This window comes from Anneissia japonica, unplaced genomic scaffold (genome assembly GCF_011630105.1).
Source record: "Anneissia japonica isolate Jap-2015-1 unplaced genomic scaffold, ASM1163010v1 scaffold288206_len369265_cov204, whole genome shotgun sequence".
NCBI lineage: Eukaryota > Metazoa > Echinodermata > Crinoidea > Comatulida > Comatulidae > Anneissia > Anneissia japonica.
Window position 1 is genome coordinate 87,381 of NW_022696227.1, and position 21,915 is coordinate 109,295.

General features: G+C 31.8%; 3 protein-coding genes across 8 annotated transcripts in view; 2 read left to right on the forward strand and 1 right to left on the reverse strand.

Moving 5' to 3' along the window:
- LOC117101750 overlaps window positions 1-7,922 on the forward strand; it is an 11,908-nt gene extending 3,986 nt beyond the window's left edge. The window contains exons 1-4 of one of the 6 annotated variants that reach the window (XR_004444318.1): window positions 1,037-1,662; window positions 2,785-2,839; window positions 3,327-3,511; window positions 6,295-7,922. Coding sequence is in view for 4 of the 6 variants with exons in the window: in XM_033241792.1 (XP_033097683.1) it covers window positions 3,624-3,725; window positions 6,295-6,513 (321 nt within the window). In the remaining 2 variants the exon portion in view is untranslated. The other 5 variants (XR_004444319.1, XM_033241794.1, XM_033241792.1 and 2 more) reach the window with 5 other exon arrangements.
- The window catches only part of LOC117101749 (cyclin-dependent-like kinase 5), a 24,505-nt gene extending 8,326 nt beyond the window's left edge, over window positions 1-16,179 (reverse strand). Inside the window, exons 1-7 of the mRNA XM_033241790.1 lie at window positions 16,045-16,179; window positions 14,787-14,875; window positions 13,545-13,730; window positions 12,513-12,608; window positions 11,159-11,330; window positions 9,721-9,851; window positions 9,141-9,221 (exon numbers count right to left, since the gene is read on the reverse strand). Coding sequence (XP_033097681.1) covers window positions 9,141-9,221; window positions 9,721-9,851; window positions 11,159-11,330; window positions 12,513-12,608; window positions 13,545-13,730; window positions 14,787-14,875; window positions 16,045-16,081 — 792 coding nt within the window. The 5' untranslated portion in view covers window positions 16,082-16,179. The remainder of the gene's footprint in view (window positions 1-9,140; window positions 9,222-9,720; window positions 9,852-11,158; window positions 11,331-12,512; window positions 12,609-13,544; window positions 13,731-14,786; window positions 14,876-16,044) is intronic.
- Window positions 16,180-16,699: 520 nt separating this feature from the next.
- Window positions 16,700-21,915, forward strand: part of LOC117101752 (protein disulfide-isomerase A4-like) — a gene marked incomplete in the record, with an annotated part of 10,106 nt that continues 4,890 nt past the window's right edge. Inside the window, 6 exon segments of the mRNA XM_033241796.1 lie at window positions 16,700-16,862; window positions 17,823-17,970; window positions 18,727-18,932; window positions 19,825-19,963; window positions 20,498-20,703; window positions 21,465-21,623. Of these exon segments, the coding sequence (XP_033097687.1) occupies window positions 16,763-16,862; window positions 17,823-17,970; window positions 18,727-18,932; window positions 19,825-19,963; window positions 20,498-20,703; window positions 21,465-21,623 (958 nt within the window).

Below are 21,915 nucleotides of genomic sequence, written 5' to 3' on the forward strand. Positions count from 1 at the left end.
AGAAAACGGAGGGGTGAACTAAGTAAGAGGTCACTGAGAAATAGGGGAAAAATTGACGAATATTTTTGCCGTACAGAACGATATAAGAAGTCAACCTTCCCATCAATTTGTAAACTGTTAAATAAGTGAGAGGTTGCCTTTTATTGCCATAATCGGTCTTTTTTACAAATGTGCTTAGTTACGATTGAAATGAATGTATTGGTGCTTGTTTGTTTTAAGTGATTATTATCTGATTTAAATAATTGTAAATAAAATTTTAATTAATTTTAGTGTATTATCTAATTTAAATAATTGTAAATACAATGTTAATTCCAGTGTAATATCAAATTTAGTGCCTTATTAATTTTTATTGGGATGTTGTTGACTTGTTTTTTTTTTTATTTAATTCTAGTGTATTATCTGATTTAAATAATTGTAAATAAAATTTTAATTAATTCTAGTGTAATATCAAATTTAGGCCTTATTACTTTTTATTGATGTTGTTAACCTGTTTTAGATGTTCTGCATTCGAATATTTTAGATATGTAATTCAAATTTAGCCAATTTGTTTTTTAAATATTTTCATTTGTTGTTGAGTGCAATCGTTTTAATTGTTTATAATTGTTTTTTATGTCGAATTTTGTTAATATTTCTCAATTCAGCCTTTGTGATGCCATGAAATATGTTTCGATGTGAATAAACCAGAATAAAAAAAAAAATAAATAAATAAAAAGTATTATTTTAATTTTGCTGTGAATGGTGATACCCATCTTCACTGACTTCCGTGATACAATTGATAATCAAATAGTAAAAACATGCAAATATTAAAAATTTGCGGTAGATTTTCCTGGAGACTTTTTCTTGCTTGCGGAAGTGCGGAAGGCCCGGCGTCCCGATTTCCGGGAAACTCCTGCGACTTCCAGGAGACTTGGGATCCCTGTTGTTTCAAATGTGAAAGCCATTGAGGGGGTATTGATAAGTACTGGTATAATAATCTATTGTAGCTTTGAAATGTGTGTTCAATCAGACAGATCATTCTGGTATTATCAATAAAATGATTGATAATGGTGTTAGAAGATCATCTAAATTTAGGCCTAGTTGACATCACTTCAGCATTATCATAACATAAGTATTAGTAAATTTAATGATCCTTAGATTTGAAAACTGCAATATCTGTAAGACTGCGATTTTAACTCCTGCAAGATGGTAAAGGTATATGTAGAGGTTAAAGCCAAGGTTAGAAAATACGTTTAAATTTTGCTTATTATAGAATAATCTCATACAAACGAACTGAACCAAACAACTCTACCCAATTTAATCTGTAACCTTGGGACTACAAAGACAGTAACAATCTTCAGTTAAATACTGCAACAACAATTCATGAAAGCCAGTGGAAAATTCTGTCATGATTGCCTCCATTCTATTATAAAGCAGTCATGCATACCAATTACTAGAAATCTACAAGAGATACTGTACAAATAGGACTCTATTGATTTCTTCTGAGTAGATACTCACAAGTCCTTTGGTTCTAGTATATATTCACAAGTCCTTTGCTTCAATCTAGTTATACTCAAAAGTTTGAAAAACATGGCAACCTATGGACTATATTTGGGAATGGTGGGTCTCTCTCCTGAACAGCAGAGACAATTTATTCACCAGCAATCTACATATAGCTCAATCCAGGTAAATAATTTTATCCTTTACTAACATTTCTGAGAAGCATACCTCAGTCTACTAATACAATAGAGGTATATAAATTCACAAAACATGTTCTTTGTTGGCCACTACTGTGTATTTTGTAAATATAATATAATCAAACTTGTTTCCAGAATAAAAAAAGTATATTGATAGATATGCATAGTATTTAAAGCTTTAAAAACATACCATAAAGTAGAGATTACTCCAACATTCAACAGGGTAACTGGCTAAATAAGGTTTATAATCAATTTAAAATGTTTACTGTTCTTAAATTCATAATGGTAACTCATACAGTACTCATAGAGTAATATTCAAAGACAGAGATATTTATTCATTTTTCAAATAGTTTTTTTAAATAATTATTTAAGTATTTTCATTATTTTTTAAATGTTTAAATCATTTATTTTATAAATTTATGCTCATCTTGTAATTGGCAATTACACTGTTGGAGTTTTGAATAAAATAGGACTATATACAAATATATACAATTTTTTCAGAACCTGAACCAGTAAAATTTTTCCCAGGCATAGTGTTCTTATTTTTTTGCAGATTTCAGTCATAAAATGTTCTTATTTTGTTCTTAATTTTTACACACTTTTTAAACATAAAAGATTATTTGTTTTCAACAGTGCATTACTGTACTGTATTAACTATTATAGAGGCTGTAATACAGTCACACCATGGCCAACACATACTGCAATTATGATACAGATTTGTTGGTTTTTCTATTTTTCAAAAATGTTATTTGACATTTTACCTCAGCCTCATTTTGTTCTTAATTTATAAGCAATTTCAGCCTCATTGTTCTTTTAAAATGTGTTCTTATATATTTAATAAAAGTGTATTGTATAATGCAACCCTGACATTCTTTTTCACTGTTAAAAAAAATCAACATGCATACCAAACTTACCATACCATCAGAAAAATATAAATGATAATATATTAAAATATCACATCACATAATTTTTTTTCCCTTCAGAAATACAGCTATTTATTATTTATTATTTTCAACTACTGCTTTTTAGTTTTACTTTTTTGTAGTTTTCAAGAATTTTTCTGTAATAATATGTACTTTTCCAGCACAACAATGATTTTCCTTTTTTACAGAAACCTGTATATAACTTCTGGCTATGTAATTTTTGTTGCACACCTCTGCATAAGAGTGAGTTTGGTATTTCTAGAAACAAAAAAATGTTTGTTTGTATATTATTGTTTTTTTCTTCTTAATTTTAAAATGGAATATTAAATTAATTCTGTACAATCCTTTATTTTACTGTATTGGTCTTAATACTTTTTAGCTAATTAATTTAGAAATTTATAAAGCTGAACTTGTATCCTACTTTTTGTTAGTATGAATTAGATACCAGTATATGTTGACATTTATCAAATTAATTAATAAATTAATTTTAAACAACTTAATGAATAAAAGGATGGATTGATAAATGAATGAATGACTGCACAAACAAAGTAACAAATTGTTGAATGAAAGAATAGATGAAAGAATTAATGAATGGATAAATGAATGAATGAATAAATTAATGAAAATCAGAGCCAAACAATAAATGGATGAATGAAGGAATGAATAAATGAAAATCCAGCTAGATTTCATTTTTTCTTCATGAGAATACAATAATCCTAATATTTGCCAGAATCGAACCCAGGATGATGAAGATGAACCACTTTCACCACCAAGCCGTGCCTCCACCACAACCACGTCAACCTTGGAACAAAAGACTATGACGTGGCTAAGATCCCATTCAGAAGCACTTAAAAACAGGCCAAATGGAAAATTCTGTCACGAGCTATGGATCTGCTATAGCAAGGACTTTTAACGGTATAGTAAAGTCCTAGATTACAAAACAGTTATGCATAGCAATTACCGTAATCAGCTGTGGGTACAGTATACCAGTTATATAATCTAGTTGTATAGTCACAAATTAAGAAGCATGGCAACTTATGAACGATATTTGCTAATGGCAAGCCTCTCTCCTATGGAGCGAAGGCAGATTATTGAACAGCAATCTATGTGTTGGATTAATACCATTCAGGTAAATGATTTTATTATTAATAATAATAATAATTAATAACTACTTTTATTTAGACACAGGACAGCTTCTATTACCAGATAGGTGTTATTCAACCAGGCTGTGATTGCCTTAATAACAATAAAAATAATATTAAGCAGATAAATATTTTCTACTGGACTTTACTACTTAACCAACCTACCTGTATGTATGACAACACTCATAAATGTAAAAAAATAATAGTTCTTAAACAAAAACACCAAAACTAGATAAAAAGAATTTAATCAAAGTAATTTAACTACTTAAAAAGATTCTTATTGAAACTGCATTTGATTAATATCAAAGGTAAAAGAAAAATGCACTTAACTAAGTTACTTAGTTAAGTGCATCTTGTTAACTAACAAGACTTTTTAAACAAAAATGTAAACTAATAACTGCTTAAATGTAGACATATTCTTTACATTTTTGTGTATCCAAGACACTTCCATAATTGGGCACCACGATACTAAAAAAAAAAAAACATCTTTTGCACTTTATTATGGGTTTCTCCAATTGCCAGAGTTGATTTTTTATGGTAATTTTCTTCTTTAAACACAAACCTTTGCTAAGTACGGTGGTGATATGTTTAAATGGAATATCTTGTTAAAATGTTTTAGCCTCATTTCACTATAATTGATCTTAAAGTTTCATTAAGTTTACGGTAGGTCCTGCTTGTACTCTGGGAGTGAGTCACTAAAGGCATAAACTGCAGCATGGAAATTAATGAAAAACACTTGATGGGTACAGGGAGGAAGGATATATGATCAAATTGTATTCCATAGCCCACAAGGATGGTAACTCATTTAATATCATGTTGCAATAACTGATCTCACTCCAGAGGAGATCAGTGAGTTTATTTACCACTATTCCTTGGGTTGGATTCTTGCCTTTCAGGTAAATATTTCTATCCTATCCAGACCAGTTACTGCACTAGTTACTGGTACACATGCTTCTAAGGGAGTTTAGGAAAAAAATGTACACATGTGCTGTACATGATAAAAATGAAAGCATTGAAAAAAGGTGCAATTCACAGAGAGCGGGGAGGGGGGGAGATGAGTTTTTGAAAAAATCATTTTATAAACAATTACAACAGAATTGGAATGCATCTAATAATATAACAAAAAATTTTAGTAGAATTTTCAAGGATTTATTTTTAAAAAGTGGAAATTTCCATTCGGGTCAAAGGTATTTTGCATCAATGGTAGAACCCTCCTTTGTCATTAAAATAAGTATCATTCAGTACTTATTTTACGACCTGCTCAGGTATTTTGTTGACAAAATAACCTTTATAATGATTACATACAGTTGGCAAAATGGATAACTTCCAGTTCTACATATATGAATCGGAGCATAGCTACATAGATAAGAAGACCATGCTTCATATACAAGCAGTAAGTCTTCCAAACGCCATAATGGTAAGATTACTTTCATCATGCTTTAATCAGTCAATCTAGATTTTGGTCTCCTTCAAACCTCATATGATTTGACTATTTGAAATATGTTAAATTGAGTATTAGTACCCGACAGTGAGATACTGTATATTAAAAAGCTGTTAGTTATTTGATTCCAGTAATAAGCAAGTTTTTATTTTTTTGCCATGTAGGTTGGTTTTGGAATTTCATGCCTAATTTTATCAAGTTCTTCATAACTTGGCAAAACTTAAACTCTGTCCATACTATATGGTTCTATTAGACAAATACCTATCATTTGCCCATATATGGGCAACTTAACTCCCTAAGTCTTGTAAAAAGACTTAATTTAACAACGTTGCATCCTATATTTGGTGAGTATATTCCCCTCTTGTGTGGACGAAATCTGTATTGCATTTGTAACTAAGATTTTCTTTTGACTATTAAGTTAGTACTTCGTAAAATTTATTGTACAATACACACTGCTTGCTGTTCCAATGAATTAGCGAATAATGTGAAATGCCTTAGTAAATATATATGGTATAAGACAAGGACTGACAAACAGGGATGTTCCTTCATATAATCCCATACACTAGGATTGACATGGATTATAGGCTTTGGGATTGGAGGTCATGGGGTTAAATCCCAAGCTATTATTGGATAACTCAAATATGATGAATGGACTGCACAAACTTCATAAAGGCTGGAATTTTAGTCAGGGAGTGTATATAAATACACATTTACATTTCAACATTTTCTCCAACATGGAATGGATAATAAAACATACCATATATCAAGACAGCATGCATTATAATTATTTATATAAAAAAGAAATCTATGAAAGTTAAATCTTTATTTTATACTAAATTGGATGTCTAAGTTATTAAGGCTGTTTGTAATTTTTTTTATACAGAATGGACTCTTTCCATATTATATTTATTTGTTTTAATGTGATTTCCATAACCGATCCAAAAATGAAAATGACCTTCAGTAAATATCATAACAGCATCTATGTATTACATAGACCAAGATCATACTATACTGGCACCATTTTTCGTTTAACATGCTAAAAATTATTTTACATGGGTTTATGCAAATATATGTTAATTACACACATAATGAAATAGATTATGTATTTTTTGCAGGACCTGATTGAATTCATTGATCTAAAATGGAATGGAATTCGGGTTGTATCATCATCAGACGATGAATTTGAGGTTGTTGAAGTACTGAACAACCGTGAAGAAGAGCAAAAGAAGAAAAAGGAGAGAAAAGCCCGCAAACGACAAAGAACAGACGAAGCTATAGAGAATGAGCGGAATTTAAACGGAAGAAATAAGAATGGATTGTCTCAGGGACGTTAAATATCAGTGGACGTTGTTGAATGAACAATTTTTTTTAGCTGCGCTCTCACTTCTAGGCATAATGCATTAAAATAAATCAGTGTGTGTATTGTATTGGATATTCCATAATACATAGGTTGGAGAACAAACTGCGAACAACACAATCAAAATATCTAAGGATGTATGATTTGATTTGATTTGAATTTACTTATCAGTGGCAGATCCGGAAATTCAAAAGAGTGGAGGCCCAGGGAGTAACTTCGAAAGGTGGAAGGTCTAGTAGGCCAATTCAGCTCCACCGTGATTGAAGCTGAGATATAAATTTATGACATGGCATCTCTAATATAGCCAGAAATGGCACTCTCAAGCATAAATTTGAATATAATTTTCTTTTTTTCTCCATTTTTTAAATAATAACAAAAAATGTAGGACCCTCTTCCCTTGAAACTGCAAATATTATTATTACTATTATTTTATCATTTTAAGTGAGCATTTAATGTATGGAATGGAATGTATGAGTATGTATGAGTTTTTTTCCTCAGATTGTATTAAGCATTATGCCTATATCATAGTAACTTAATTATACTTAGCCTGGCTTACATTATTGTATTAACTATTGATTGGAATACATACTATAGTGTTTATACAGAAAAATATTCATCTCTTGTAGTATGTTAGTTTTTTTGTAGCTCATTACTCAAAAGAAATTATCATTTAAGAAATTATGTAACTTCAAGTATACTTTTGAGAACTGAGTATATACAGTAATAGTGACTATTTATATACAGTACAGTACTACTACTTTTATTAAATATAATAAGTAAATGCATGTTAGATTGTAAAGTAGATAAATTTATACTTTGTAATCATATTTTTAATAATATTATCGTTTTCATATTTACATACTCATTCTCATACAGACAACAAAAGCATTAAAACCTGAATAATTATCATTATATCATTATGAATATTGTTTTTATTATTAAAAATATTTCTTAGCCAGGCTTTAAATAAAAACTTCGGTACACCAGGGTCATAAGACAAAAATCCATTGATTTGTTGTTGTGACATCTTGGTGAAATTAAGATAACATCATTAAGAAGATAAAAAAACATTGATTTAAGTTTATTCAAACATATGAGACTGTCTGTGACTATTGTTGTATTCTATAGGTATGTTCAGGCACAAGGGTGTAAAGTTTGTGTACAACTTTCATTGTCTGAAGTTGTCACAGAATTAAGCTTATACTTAAAGTAAGAAAGTCTACCACTGTGTGTCTGAACATACCCATAGTTAAGCTTGTGTACCAGTATCTTATAACTAATAAATATAGGTCTCCCTCTAATTAAAGACCACCTCCAATTTAAGACCATTTTTCTGTTTATTCTAATTAGAGACCAAAGCTACTAAAGCCCATGGAAACCCAGTCCAGTGTTCTCCCGAAGCCGTCTTAGCCGTCAATTTTACCGGTAAAAATAACCAACCAACCAGTAAAAATTTTGAGTTTGTAAAATAAAAAAAACTATTGATTAGGCTTAGGTAGTCCAGGCTGGCCCTCTTAATAAATTAACATCATTGCAGTCTATATCTACACTATGAATATGTGTTGTTGTGTCTTCAAGTCATTTAACCCAACTAAAAAGAGGTAACGTACCTCACATTGTGCGCATTGCAATTTTTTATGGACAAATTTACCAGTAAAAATTTTTCAGTTGGGAGAACACTGCAGTCCCAAAAATGGTCTTTAATTAGAGGGAGACTTGTAGTAAATTTTGAGAACAAGTAAATGTAGTTTGCAATTACCAAGGTGTAATATCGTCTCCTGCAATCTAAGGGACTAGGCCCGAAATGATTAAACTGGGAATAATAGGGTATCCTGCAAATTATGAGCTCAACAGGCCTAGTCTCCTAAATTGCAGGAGAATGGTTTCAATCTGTTTTACTTTAGTTAATTGTTAATCAATAATTAGATGAAATTATAAAATATAAAGTATTACCCAATATTTTGTTGGTATGAAGTGATGAGATGTTGATTATTTCATTAAAGTGTATAAAGTATGTTTTGTAAATAAATATCATATATATAGTAAAAATACACTTATTGTATTATGTGTGTTATAGAATTTCAGTTTAATACAAATTATTATTATTTTCCACACAATTAAAATTACTTGGCAATCGATCACAACCGACTGCGTTGCTGTGAAGTCAGGCATGACAAGCTGACAGGTGGAATGAAGTTTACAATTCTCACTCAATTTATCACTGGCATACATAAATTCACAAATACAGAAATGATATTCATATCAATAAAATTACTCAAAAGCATCACTGACAAGTCTATCTACTAATGGAAATTTAATGAGAATAAATCTCTCTATCAATAATATTTTGCTGGCTTGCAATTAAACAATTTTTTTTATAGAAAAAAAAAACTGCACATGCTTTAGAGTGATAGTGAGGCAGAGGGCTGAGCTGAATTCATGTGTGAACTGTGCTGAATTACACAGCATAGTACTAGTAGGTTTCAGAATAACCTGCCTTCTGATGTTGTCAACTGAGCTGAGTAGACTACCTTGTGGAAAGGCAGCTAGGCTAAATTTACATCAATGCGGTAGGTTTAAGAGGGAAAAAATTGAAGCACTTACTTGAAGCAGGTCACGACCTTTGGAGCTGAGGTTGGGTACAACATTTGCTAATGACATGGACATCGGGTATATTGGAAAGGGCTAAACAAAAAAATTGAAAAAATACAATATTATTAGATACTAATTTTTCCTTAAAAACTTTGAAAATATTAATTTGTTCATTCTAATGGTTCTAAAATATTGGTTGTGACACAAAACTGGGTTGCCAAATAAATTAGAGGCTTGTGAGCCATTTTATATCCTGCTAAAATTTCCCATGGTAAAGGGATTGCATTTTAAATACCAGTATCATTTAAACATTTTACTACAATTTTGTTTACTAGTTAATTAACAATTTTGAATATATGTCTGAAGTGATTCACAGCAAATTACCTGGATGTTTGTTTTGGCTGTCGATCAAAAAGTTCCAATAATAATAATTAAATAGGGGAAAAAGCAATATTAAAAAAAAGTAAAAATTATTTGATCATCTCTTCAAGAAGAGAAAGGGAGAGCATAGAGGGCACAGGAAATAGTATGTTTTTTAATATTTTTTTTAAGTTTCATGACATTTTTGTTGCATAATAATGACAAATTTTACCTTATAATCTGGATGTTTAGAAACGCCCGGCCATGTTTCTTCCGTAGGCGTTCCGAGAAGTTTAAAGATACGCTTGAGCTGATCCTCTACATCATTGCCGGGAAATAGCGGTCGTCCCGCATTACCCATTTCTACAGATTAACAATTAACATTCAAACACATTAAAATGATGACGCAATTATATAACAATCAGTAATTGTCAAAATAATCATAGTTAGTCCACTACAAAAAAAAAAAGCCATGAAAGTGCTAAGGGCAAATTTATTTAACATAATTCTTCTAAATAACAAACAGTACAAACTTATAACATTGAAACAAACAAGGAAATATTTATAGGAAGGGAAGGAAATCCTAAAGAGCTAATTACAGTAAATTACTGTCAGAAATGTGTCTTCAGTAATTAATTTAGTTCAACATTTATTTTGTACCAGGTTGATGCTGTTAGCCCTAAGCAATACAAATAATGGTAAGTGTATTATTAGAGCAGCAGGTGGAGAAACGGAAAAGACAGAAAGTAAAAAAGAAAAGCATCATGTACATCATATCATATTCTCCTGTCTGTACAATGCTTATCAATAATAACAATCTTGTATTTCTATTGAGCCTTTTACAATACACATAATTGTCACAAAACGTTTTAAAAACCCCAAAAAGACGGGAAGTCTGAGAAAAACATCATGTATATCAGATCATATTTTACTGTTGCATAATGCTAATTATCAATATAATATAATGTATTGTATTTTAGAACAAGGTGTATAATTATTACAAGTAAAGTTCAAAAAACAGAATATGTAATATACTTATGTTTTTAAAACAACCATTTCATATGTATTCTATTACACCATTTCACCAACAAACTGACAACTGGATATACACTCTATAGCTGTCACAATTATATGGTCACCAAATTAACAATAAATATTACATAAAAACAGGAACTATATAGATTTAGTAGAATCTACATAGAAAAGAGGGAAGATACATCTAGCATAAGAATTATCACACAGAGGGCGCTATTCATATCACTTGGGATGTGATGGGTAAACACTGCAGTTGATTGAAATAATTAACTTGTATTCATATCTTTACTGCTACTTATTTTTTAACATGGGACAATGGACACATCAAACAATCTGACAAAAAATACTGTTGTGGAATTCAAGGTAATCTGAAGAAAAATCATTCTGTATATTTTCTTTGTTTACTTTACGCCCTTATTGTTAGACAGTGGTGGCCCCAGAAATTGCTGACAGGGGTCCAGCAAGTCTGATTCAAACCAGGGGCAACAGGAAGCATTTTGGTCAGTGCAGTAGCAGCACCACCGGAAATTCTCCAATGAGGGTTCGGCAAAAGATCCAAGTATCCTGACAGGGTCTGAATTCTCCTCATGTTTGAAGCTTTTTACTGATTTCTTTATAAATAGTCATATAATTACCTGCAAATATACATCCTGCTGACCACATATCAATTGAAGTTGTGTAAATTTTAGCACCAAAAAGAACATCTGGGGGTCGGTACCAGAGGGTCACGACCTCTGCAGAATAGCACCTGACTGGGATTCCAAATGCACGGGCAAGACCAAAATCAGCCAGCTTCAAGTCACCATTCTGAAACAGAACAGTTTTAATTCATCATTTATTTTTATTATTAATATATTTTTACCAAAGACATAATATCCTTAGAAGGATAATAATCTCAATTTCCACTGAAATTTCCTAAATTATCACCCATTTTAAAATGATATAATTGTTGCCAACATAATTTCCAAGCGACGCAACTTCTATTAAAACCAATGTTAAGATATGTTGTACAACTGATCTTTCTAAGACACGAAAAGCATATTTCACAAAAAAAAAAACTTAGGGCCTGTTTCTACTGGAAAGAAATAATCAATTAAAAATCACTTTTTCGAAAAATTGCTTTTATTCTCGCAGTAAAAACGGGACCAGTTTGAAAAAAGTGATTAAAAAAAATCGATTAAAAATACGCAATGGATAACGTGTTTGAACGGCAAATAACAGATTTTGGCTGTGCACCTTTTAGCTGCAACACAAAAAAAGCGATTATCAGGTAAAGTGTGACCTCCAGGTCAATCACTGCAAAGACTAGATCGTATTAGGCGCAAACTTTCAAAAAAAATTTGTCCTCTTTTTCATGTCCTAGGCCTACAAGCTAAAAACGTCAACAAACATGAGGAGTGACGAATTTGTTTTGTAATTATTTTGTGGGAGGGGGAGATATTGGGCCTAGGACTCTAAGCTCTATTGGGCCTACCGTTGTCCTCGTTTGGTCGTCGTTCATAATTGTGCCGATAAGCACAGCTGAAATCATTTGCCTTCTCACCCCACATGGTATCTTACTCCTCGCCATCATGACAGAGAATGATACTATACTATACAGTTAGGAAAACAACGTGTTGTATAAAAAAAATGGTGATGAATTTCCGTCACGAAAACCGATTTTCGAAAAATTAAAAATGCAGTTGCTACGCCAGCAGGCTGTCTGGTACTCATTAAAAAAACGGTTTTAAAAAATCGATTATTTTGTGTTTATCAGTAGAAACACACCCTTGGAACAGTTAATGAGATACAGATTTTTGAATATTTAAAACTGGGGAAAAAAGAGGCATAACCCCCCATTTTTCCACCTTTTTTTCCTCTGGAGCCTGGCATTAAGTAGAACCTTCCTTTTCACTACATTGTACATTGTCATTTGATCCTAAAAATTGATCATTCAGGCAAAAGCAGAATGACCTGTGCAAGTGCATATTTTGTAGAAATGACACTTACCGTATTGATAAGTAGATTCTGTGGTTTTAAATCACGGTGGAGGACGTTGTTACTATGGCAAAAAGCTAGGCCACGTAGTAACTGGTACATAAATGCCTGAGCAAAAAAAGCACAAATTTATTGTTAGTGTCATTTCATTTCATTTATTTCTCTCAGACATACAGAAATACAATACATTAAAGCAGTAAAACAAACCCAAACAAAAATTGGGTCAAAAAAACATTAAAAGAGAGAGGAAAAACAAAACACGTACTGATTCCACTATCAAATGGTTTCCCTTACAAGACAAACAATAAATATAAAACGATAAACACATTAAAAAAATCTATAAAATATATTTGCTCAATTAAAATTATGTATTTGTATTATTATTAGTATTATTATTAGTAGTAGTAGTAGAAAAATGACTTTTTAAGAGATCTACGGAATGAACTTACAGTAGGTTAATCAATAAAGTATTTTAATATCATTGGGTAGTCTATTCCATGCCCACGGAAAAATACACACCAAATATATCAAATAATTGTTGGTGCATAATTGTTTGATTATAAATAACAATAATTAATAATATTTTTTAAAAAATACTGTATTTTTGTAAAATATATTTTTTTAGCTAAAATATACTGAAAATGTATGAAAGCGGTTCCTTTCAAACTTTGATTAATTAATTTTACATCCCAAAAACATTTTAATGCAAGAGGCCCATGGCCTAGCAGTTCTCGTTCTGTGCAAATGTTGTATGAGCCAAGTATTTTATATTAAATCCACTGTACAATAAGTAACTTGACTTGTTGACTAAAAAACTCTTAGACATTAAACAAACATGAACTTCATAAATAAGAAACACAAACAGCAAGATATATTGTGGTAGGGAGTTTTGACTTATAATAATAATAATATATTAATTTCCTCAAATACAGGAGGAGGGCAAAGCCAAAGAGGTGCAAAGTTCCTGTACAAGGTCTGACAGCCCCCACTTTCAGATGGTAATAATGATGAGGCAAATTGAGTGACATTGCAAGCAATCCTTACCTTAACAACATCTTGATCAATCTCACCATTACAGGCATCAAAATACTTCTTCAAGTCTTGGTCACAGTATTCAAAGACTAACGTCAACCGCTTTTCACTGTGTAGAACATCATGAAGACGGACAATATTCTTGTGTTTTAATTCCTTTAAGAGACATATTTCTCTCAATGCTGAACTGGGTACGCCCTGATAAATGAATTCAATTTAAAACAGTTTATTTGTTAAGTAGATTCCATACAAAAAATTTTAAAATTTAAATTTGAAATATCTTTATTGCAATCAAAGTAAACAGAAAAGTTAAATGCACAAATTAAAAATAGAAAAAAAAAACAAAGATTAGACTATAAAAGTACAAAATAAATTTACAGGGTTACAATAGAATAAAAGGGAAAAAAAGGCAAGCTTATTCATTCAAATTCATTTACAAATTAAACTGAAATAAATAAAAAATATGATTTTGATTTTTAATGATTGATTATAATTTAAATTAACATCACAGTAAAAATTATTAAAATTATTAATTATTTATTTTCAAGTACAATGAAATTTAAAAGTATTCAATTATTTATTCATTTATATTGACATATTTATTAACAATTAATTTACATTGGTTATTATTATTATTATTAATTGCACTTGTGTAGCGCATATTGCTAAAGCCTCTATGCACTTTCCAGAAAATTAGAGAAAAATGAAAAGGTGTGCAATTAAAAGGAAATTTTAAGTCAAAAAGACAAGAAAAAGACGCAAAAAGAAACAAGGAGAAAACTAATCTACATGTTGGTGGAAAGGAATGTCTTGAGACGGGACTTGAAGGAACTGACCGAAGGAGTAGTTCGAACATCCAGGGGAAGCTTAGGCCTATTCCAGAAAACTGTAGCAGAGTTTTTCAAAACAAGCTGAAGCCAAATTGTTTGAGTGAAGGGCATATTATTTAAAGATTTACACATAAAAAATGACATTTAAAAGAGTAAAATAACAATCAAACACAACCACATCGCATCAAAACCAATTATTTTAAAATAATCACATCAAAAACATATCACTGGGGAAGTAGTATGGTACAATATAACATAGGAACTACTGAACAAACAAATTTACTCTTGAAACAAGATTGCAAAATTTCTATTGCTTCCAAAACTTAACTGTGCCTAAGTAGCTCTTTGTGAGACAGATACAGTTATACATACACATTATCAGATGACATTGATTATTTTTGTCTAAAGTATCAGTAATACCTACCTCATCGTCATCATCAAGACGAACCCTTTTGAGGGCAACAATCTCCTGTGTTTCTTTGTTTTTCGCTTTGAATACTGTACCATAAGTTCCTAATAAAAAACAAGAAAAAAATGTATGGGGCCTATATAATAATTATAATACAATGTGAAGTTTGTTTTTTTTTACATGGAATTTGTGTAGCCTCAGGTTAGAGTAACCCTGGTTAAGAAATAAATTTAAAAAAATAAATAAATAGTCTCAATCTATCACCTGCTTTCAACATTTTTTTCTTGGCCTTCACTAAATGTTTTTGAGATTTTATTTAATTATTTTTTTTAGTTTTACAGTAGTAATTTATATCTCACCCAAGATGAATAAATAACATTTAAAATTACATCAATAGCATTAAATAAATATATCCATTCGTGACCCAAGATCTGGCAGTGGATTTTGACCAAACATAAAGCAAAGGCATCTATTATACATTATATCATATCATTTATTTTGTTTTTCACAGGACACAACAGAATAATACAATAGTAAATCAACAAAGCAGGATTACCTCAGTGTTATAAATAAAATAAGTCAATAGGCTCTCACAACATTAAAATTGTTAAGATAGACTTTCTCATTATATTATATAGAAAATATTTGATTTTATGTTTACATATTTAGAGCACATAGGCCTAGATAGAAAAAATTATTAGAATAGAATATCCATTTTTCAAAAAAAAAAAAGTGATGAGGGAGGGCTTTTTTTTTTAATCGGAACAATAAAATGTAAAGTGTAAAATATCTTTTAATGCTATGATTAAAACTGTTCAGGCCAGGCTACTACTGGCCTAGGCCTTAAAATTAAACATTGGTCGCTGAGATCCACAGCGGCGCACGATCTTCTTTTTATTATTTAAATGTATTTATTCCTATTTATATGAAATTAGGCCTACTCTATCTAGGTAGGAGGCTGATTTAGGACTTAGTAGGCTGTTGCTGCTAGAGAGGCCTAGCATAGTAAAGTAGAGAGATACTGTAGTCTAGCTAGACAACTACTACAACAACCTAGTCCTACTAGCTAGGCCTAGCACAGTCTAGGCCGGTGCCTAGACGAGCCTTTATACTCTCTACCGGCCGTCGCCCCAGCAGGCCAGGCCGGGCCTAGCAATCCAATAAAATAACAACACACTGCTACTACTAAACAGAAGAACCGCCTAGCCTAGGCCTAACCATACAAATCGGACAGTGATGCAAAATTAATTTCCATCGTATAAAAAGTGTTTACCTTCTCCAATTTTCTCAAGTTTTTCATATTTTTGCATCTTAAATTAACCACAGCTCAACCGCGTACCTAAACAACAATAAAAAAAAGTAGGCTTATTCCAGTCGCTATCTGAAATAGTGTCCAGCGTCCTGGCGTTTTTACACCATCTACCACAAATACACTGGAATGCAAAGACCAAACTATGTTTGACCTCTACATTCCAACAAAAACTATCAAATTGAAATCAATATTATTTTATTATATATTCAAATAATATTACGAATTGACACAGTATATTAATAAAAAAATTTATATATTTTATTTGAATAAGTTAAACATTTAACAGCAAATATATATTATTTAAAATATAATTCAATAATTCATATTTTTCAACAAAATAGTGAGGCAGACGACACATTTGATCCATACCCACCGACATGGCAAAGTTTTATTGGTCTAAAGTAAATGTAAAATATATTTATCCGCCTAAACTTTTAACATTTATAATTTCAAGTAATTTCATAAGGTTAACGTATTGAATATGGTATATAATACATATTTGGTTAATTTTATATAAGCCAAAGTTATATATCATAGGTAAATATTTAAACTAAATTGTGTATTTTATGGACTACTTTAATGGATAAAGAAAGTTATGTGCTGTGCAATACACGGCCGACAATAACACTGGCGTGTCACTAATGTTAGAGAACCGGTGTGGAGGGTAAAGATTCTGAGAATGTCTACGACGAAGTTCCTAACTTTTCTTCTTTTTGGCTTACTTATTTTGGGTAGGCAGTTGAGCAAGGCCGACGAAGATGCAGCAACTGATGCCCCAGGTACGCAGCCTATTTTTAACAAAATTCCTAGTCTAGGCTAGGTTGTAAGCCCAGCCTCGAGCCTAGGCTAGGCAACGTGTCCTTCTTGCCTGTCCTGAAAGATCTGAAGTAGGCCTAGGCCTATGCCCTATGGGTGTTACGTAGCATAGGTAGCGGGCCTAGTTTATGTAACAGCGGATTATGAATGGTTGATGAAAAAATGTAAAAATAATGGTTCAGGCCTAAGACTGGTAAAGAAATTTCCTTGATTCGTATATCAGGTGCGTCTAGATTATTAGAAGTAAATAAATAGACTGCTGCTGGTCCAGATTCAGAAGAGAAAGTGAATAAATAATGTCAGGCCTATAAAACACACACTAGGCCTATAGCACCTCTGTCAGCAAAGTATAGTACAACAGGACATCAACGAAGTAACGCAAAGCAAAATATAGGCTAACTGATTGGATGATGATTTACTCAGAAATAAAAGAGGGACTGGCGTAGACATCAAGCCCCAAACAAAAATAGAACTAAACTCCTCCAGTTATAAAACTTCATCAAAACAATAATTCGTAATTCGTTCTCATGAAACTCTACAAACATTCTCATTGGCTCATCACTTCAGAACTATTACTATTTTGGTTAATAACAATTTTTCGTAATACGCACCTCACTTACAATTGGTAATGGCAATTGCAAACGCGTGCACAAAAATGTGTGATCGATGCATGACTGATACATGACTAGAAGAACTAGATTTCAACAGATATGCGTAGGCGCAATACTGGATTAGATAATATCAGCGTTACATTAGTACCTTAAAATCGTAACTAAGTTCTCATGGTCTAATGTTGGCATACAGTAGGTTTAGTGCACAACTTTAGGCCTAGACTGGAAGGTGTATACAGTAGTTTGAAACCTTTCTTTGTTGAAATTTTACAGTCTTGTCTTCATTTTACTTATTCTTCAATTCTTTTACAGATGAAACAGCAGAGACAGAAAGTGGGGAAACTGGAGAGGATGATCCTGTAGTCGAGGAAGAAGATGATGTCATTGTGCTGACAGAAGAAAATTTTGATTTTGTAGTAATGGATAAAAAGATTATTCTAGTAGAATTCTATGCTCCTTGGTAAGGAAAATGAAGTATAATCATTATAATCTATTACTTTATTTTTATGATGTACTTACAGTACTTGAATATAAAATCTGAAGCCTTTTGACCTCAAAAAGCAGATTTCCTCCCTTAACCTCTCAGCCAATCCTCGTGCAAATTTAATACCTATAAGTTTTAAAACCACGCAAATAATGTGGATATATAGCAATATATTCTTTGATAGACTAGTAGTAGTATTCTTCAATAAAAATATACTTATAGGCCTAGGATACTTTGTCAGGGCTCAATTTAGTACTAGTCCATCGTACAATTTAGTTTCAATTTCTAAACGACATTTATTCTCTTCCATATAAAACATAAATATACAATGTCTAGTAAAAACTCCTCTGGGCTAGTAAACCTACCTTATTACTAGCCCGGTGTGTCATTGATCAGTTATAAACTATGCTTGGCCAAGAACATAATGTTACTGAAGTAAAATGTATCCAGCGATTCATTAAACTAGCCCAGTGCGCTAGTCACCAAAGAAAGTTAAATCGGGCCCTGTTTGTGTTGGTACTCTAGAATATTGTTTTTGCTGTTATAAACATATTAGACATGTGTCCATCAGCATGTCATTTGTTTTTTGTTAAACATCTTTGATTCAGTACTAAAAATTGGATTGGATTTATTTAAAAATTCTCAACATTAAACAATGTACAAAATAAAATTAGATAACATAATAGAGAATTTCAAGATCATATATTTTACAAATAATTCCTGCTATTCCAGGTGTGGACATTGTAAAAGATTGGAGCCAGAATATAAGAAAGCTGCAAAGACTTTAAAAGGGAATGATCCTCCTGTACCTCTTGCTAAGCTGGATGCAACTGCTCATAAAGATCCTGCTAGCCGCTATGATGTCTCCGGATATCCTACCCTCAAAATCTTCCGCAACGGAAAAGCTTATGACTACAAAGGTCCCCGGGAAGAGGCTGGTAAGAACATGAATTCCGAACATTAGATCAATCAACATTTTGTAATTATATTTCCTTCATAGTTATCCCCTTCCTAAATCATCCATTCCTACCAAAATCCTAATCCCTTTTGAAATCCTTCATCCCTTCATTCCCATGATGTTATTATATTCCCAAATATTTAATTTTTTCCAAAACTCCAACTTCCCCAATTTTTTTACATGTGTGCAAGTGAAAATAAATTGAGTTGAATTGAATAACCCGTCCATACCTAATCCTATATCCTTATCACAACTACAGTTCTACTAAATCCATCTGTTCCAAATCTCTTTCCAAATACCAAACTTTTTCCCATAATCTCCATCACTCTTCCCAAATCCTTGATCCTTTTCTAAAATCTTTAAATTTCCTTCCCAATTATTCTTTATTGCCTCCCCAAGTTTTTCATCCCCTCCCCAAATTCTGTAAGTCCTAAAATTCTTCCTCCTTTAAAAATCCTTTAAAAATTCCCTTCTCTGTTATAGTCCCTTAAAAAAACCTTCCATCCCTTTTAAAAAATCTCATGTCTCCCTTTCCCAATTCTCAGTTCCCATTCAAATTATATTTCATTGTCTACAAAGTGTAACTTCCAAGTTGAGAGCTTTAAATTGGTACATATACATAGGGCCTACCAATTAAAGTGTTCTGTTTTTTCTTTTCCACCAACATGACTAGTACAGAGGCTGGTTTTGGCCTGGGAGTGCGAAAATGAGAATGTGGAACTAAATTTCTAATCCAATGAAATTTTTGTAGTTTACCCTCCAAAGTGAAACTAATTTGCTGCCATTGGGGGTGGGGGGCCTACATACAATATGATCTGTTTTACTGTAGCTGAGAGTAAACTTTGTAAACTTTTGCACATTTCAATCTGCAGGTATTGTGAGCCACATGCAAGAGCAAGCAGACCCTAGCTGGACCCCACCACCTGAAGCTGTCATTACTTTAACTGATGATAACTTTGATGAGATGGTTAACAAAGAGGAGCTAATTCTTGTAGAGTTCTATGCTCCTTGGTAGGTTAACTAGCATTTTTCATGATAAAATAAAATTAAACAACAGTCTCCCTCCAATTAAAGACCACTTTTGTGACTGGGTTTTCATAGACTTAAGCAGCTTTGGTATTTAAATAGAAAAATAAGTATTATTAAGATAAATTATAGGTGTTTATCAGGAATAGAAAACTAGTGGTCATTAATTGGAAGTGGTTTTTATTTGGAGGGTCTTTCAAAGAGGAGTATATGACAAAAAAATGTGTATGAAACTAAATTTACCCTAGTTGGGTAACTGGAAAATTTGGGCAGGTCTCTGATGACCTGTTACAGCCTTAGTGAGTAATTAAGTAGTATACAAAGAGACAACATCTTGCTCTTCTTAAGTAAATGATTCTGTGTTCTTTACCATTCTCATGATGTATAACAAGATTCAATACTGTAAATTTGTACTACATAATCCAAAACATGAACATAAGACATAAATATTCACATTCAGATAAAATATTAAAATACTAATTTTCAAGCTAAACATATTATGGTTATTTATATGCTTAGGTGTGGCCACTGTAAAAAACTAGCCCCAGAATATGAAGATGCGGCACAACAACTGAAGGAGATGGATCCCCCGATCCCTCTAGCTAAGGTCGATGCTACTGTTGCGACCGAAGTGGCTGGTAGATTTGGAGTCACTGGTTATCCCACACTAAAGCTTTTCAGGAATGGAAAAGATTATGAATACAATGGTCCAAGAGAGGCCTTAGGTAAGCTGGCAATTGGTATTGGTAATATTATATAATAAAAAGTAAATAAATATATTTTTAGAATTCAGAAAAGGCTGCCCTCTGCAGATAGAAAAATTGTGTTGCGAGCAGCTCTCTGGGATGGATTCGTGTGTAAGATGATATTAATATTATCATCATAGCCTCATAGGAAGATAGGAAGGCCATTTCTCCCATTTAATGGCACACCAGATTTCGAGCCCTCATTTTTCTTGTATGCATACAGGAATATAAACATGCTGAGCTTTTTGCTGTGATTGGCTTTGCTATAACATGATCTAGATGAAATTTCTAGGCCTACTTTTATTGGTGTTCTGTTAGAAGTAAATACAAATGAATGTCCTGTGAGCAATATGATACAATAGAACCCCTATTAAAACATTGGCTGCCACACCCTTTCTCCCTAGGTGTTGCAAGATTTGCCAAGACATAGAGGGTGTAAACCATAATGAACATTCCCATAAACTTCAATAAAACACATACAGACATGATATTTATTTTTAGATCATTGTTTTTCCATTCCGAGTTCTTCCTTTAACTGCCAGGTGAGAGTGTTAAGGCCACCACCATTTGTGACTTCACATACAATACAAAAGTGCTATATTTGGACGTGAACTCACATCTTGTTGCCCTGAGCAATACCCAATACTCAGGTTCCTGGTATCCAACATTTTAATTGGGACACTTTTGTTGTTATTGTTAACTATAAGAAATATTTAATTTAAATCATTTTACTTTCATAGGAATAATTGAGTACATGCAAAAACAATCTGGAGATTCTTCAAAGAACAAGGAAACACTAAAAAACATGAAGAAATACTTAGAAAAACAGGATGATATTAGCATTGTTGGGTTCTTTGGCAGTGCAGAGGACAACTTGTACAAAATGTACCTTGATCTTGGTAAGACAACCCTGAAGTTGATTCCCCCACCACATGTCAGACATCTCCATACATGTGAACATAAATGATAAAAAGCAGTCATACAGAAAGCAACATCACAGATTAACATATACATAATAGATAATAAATACATTTTATAAATATTATAGCTTTATAGCTTTTGCAATTTACACGTCATCATATTAAGTTTGCTTTGTAGCACTGAATGAAATATATTATATATTATATTATATTATATATATATATATATATAATATAATATAATGTAATATATATTATATAAACAAATAGG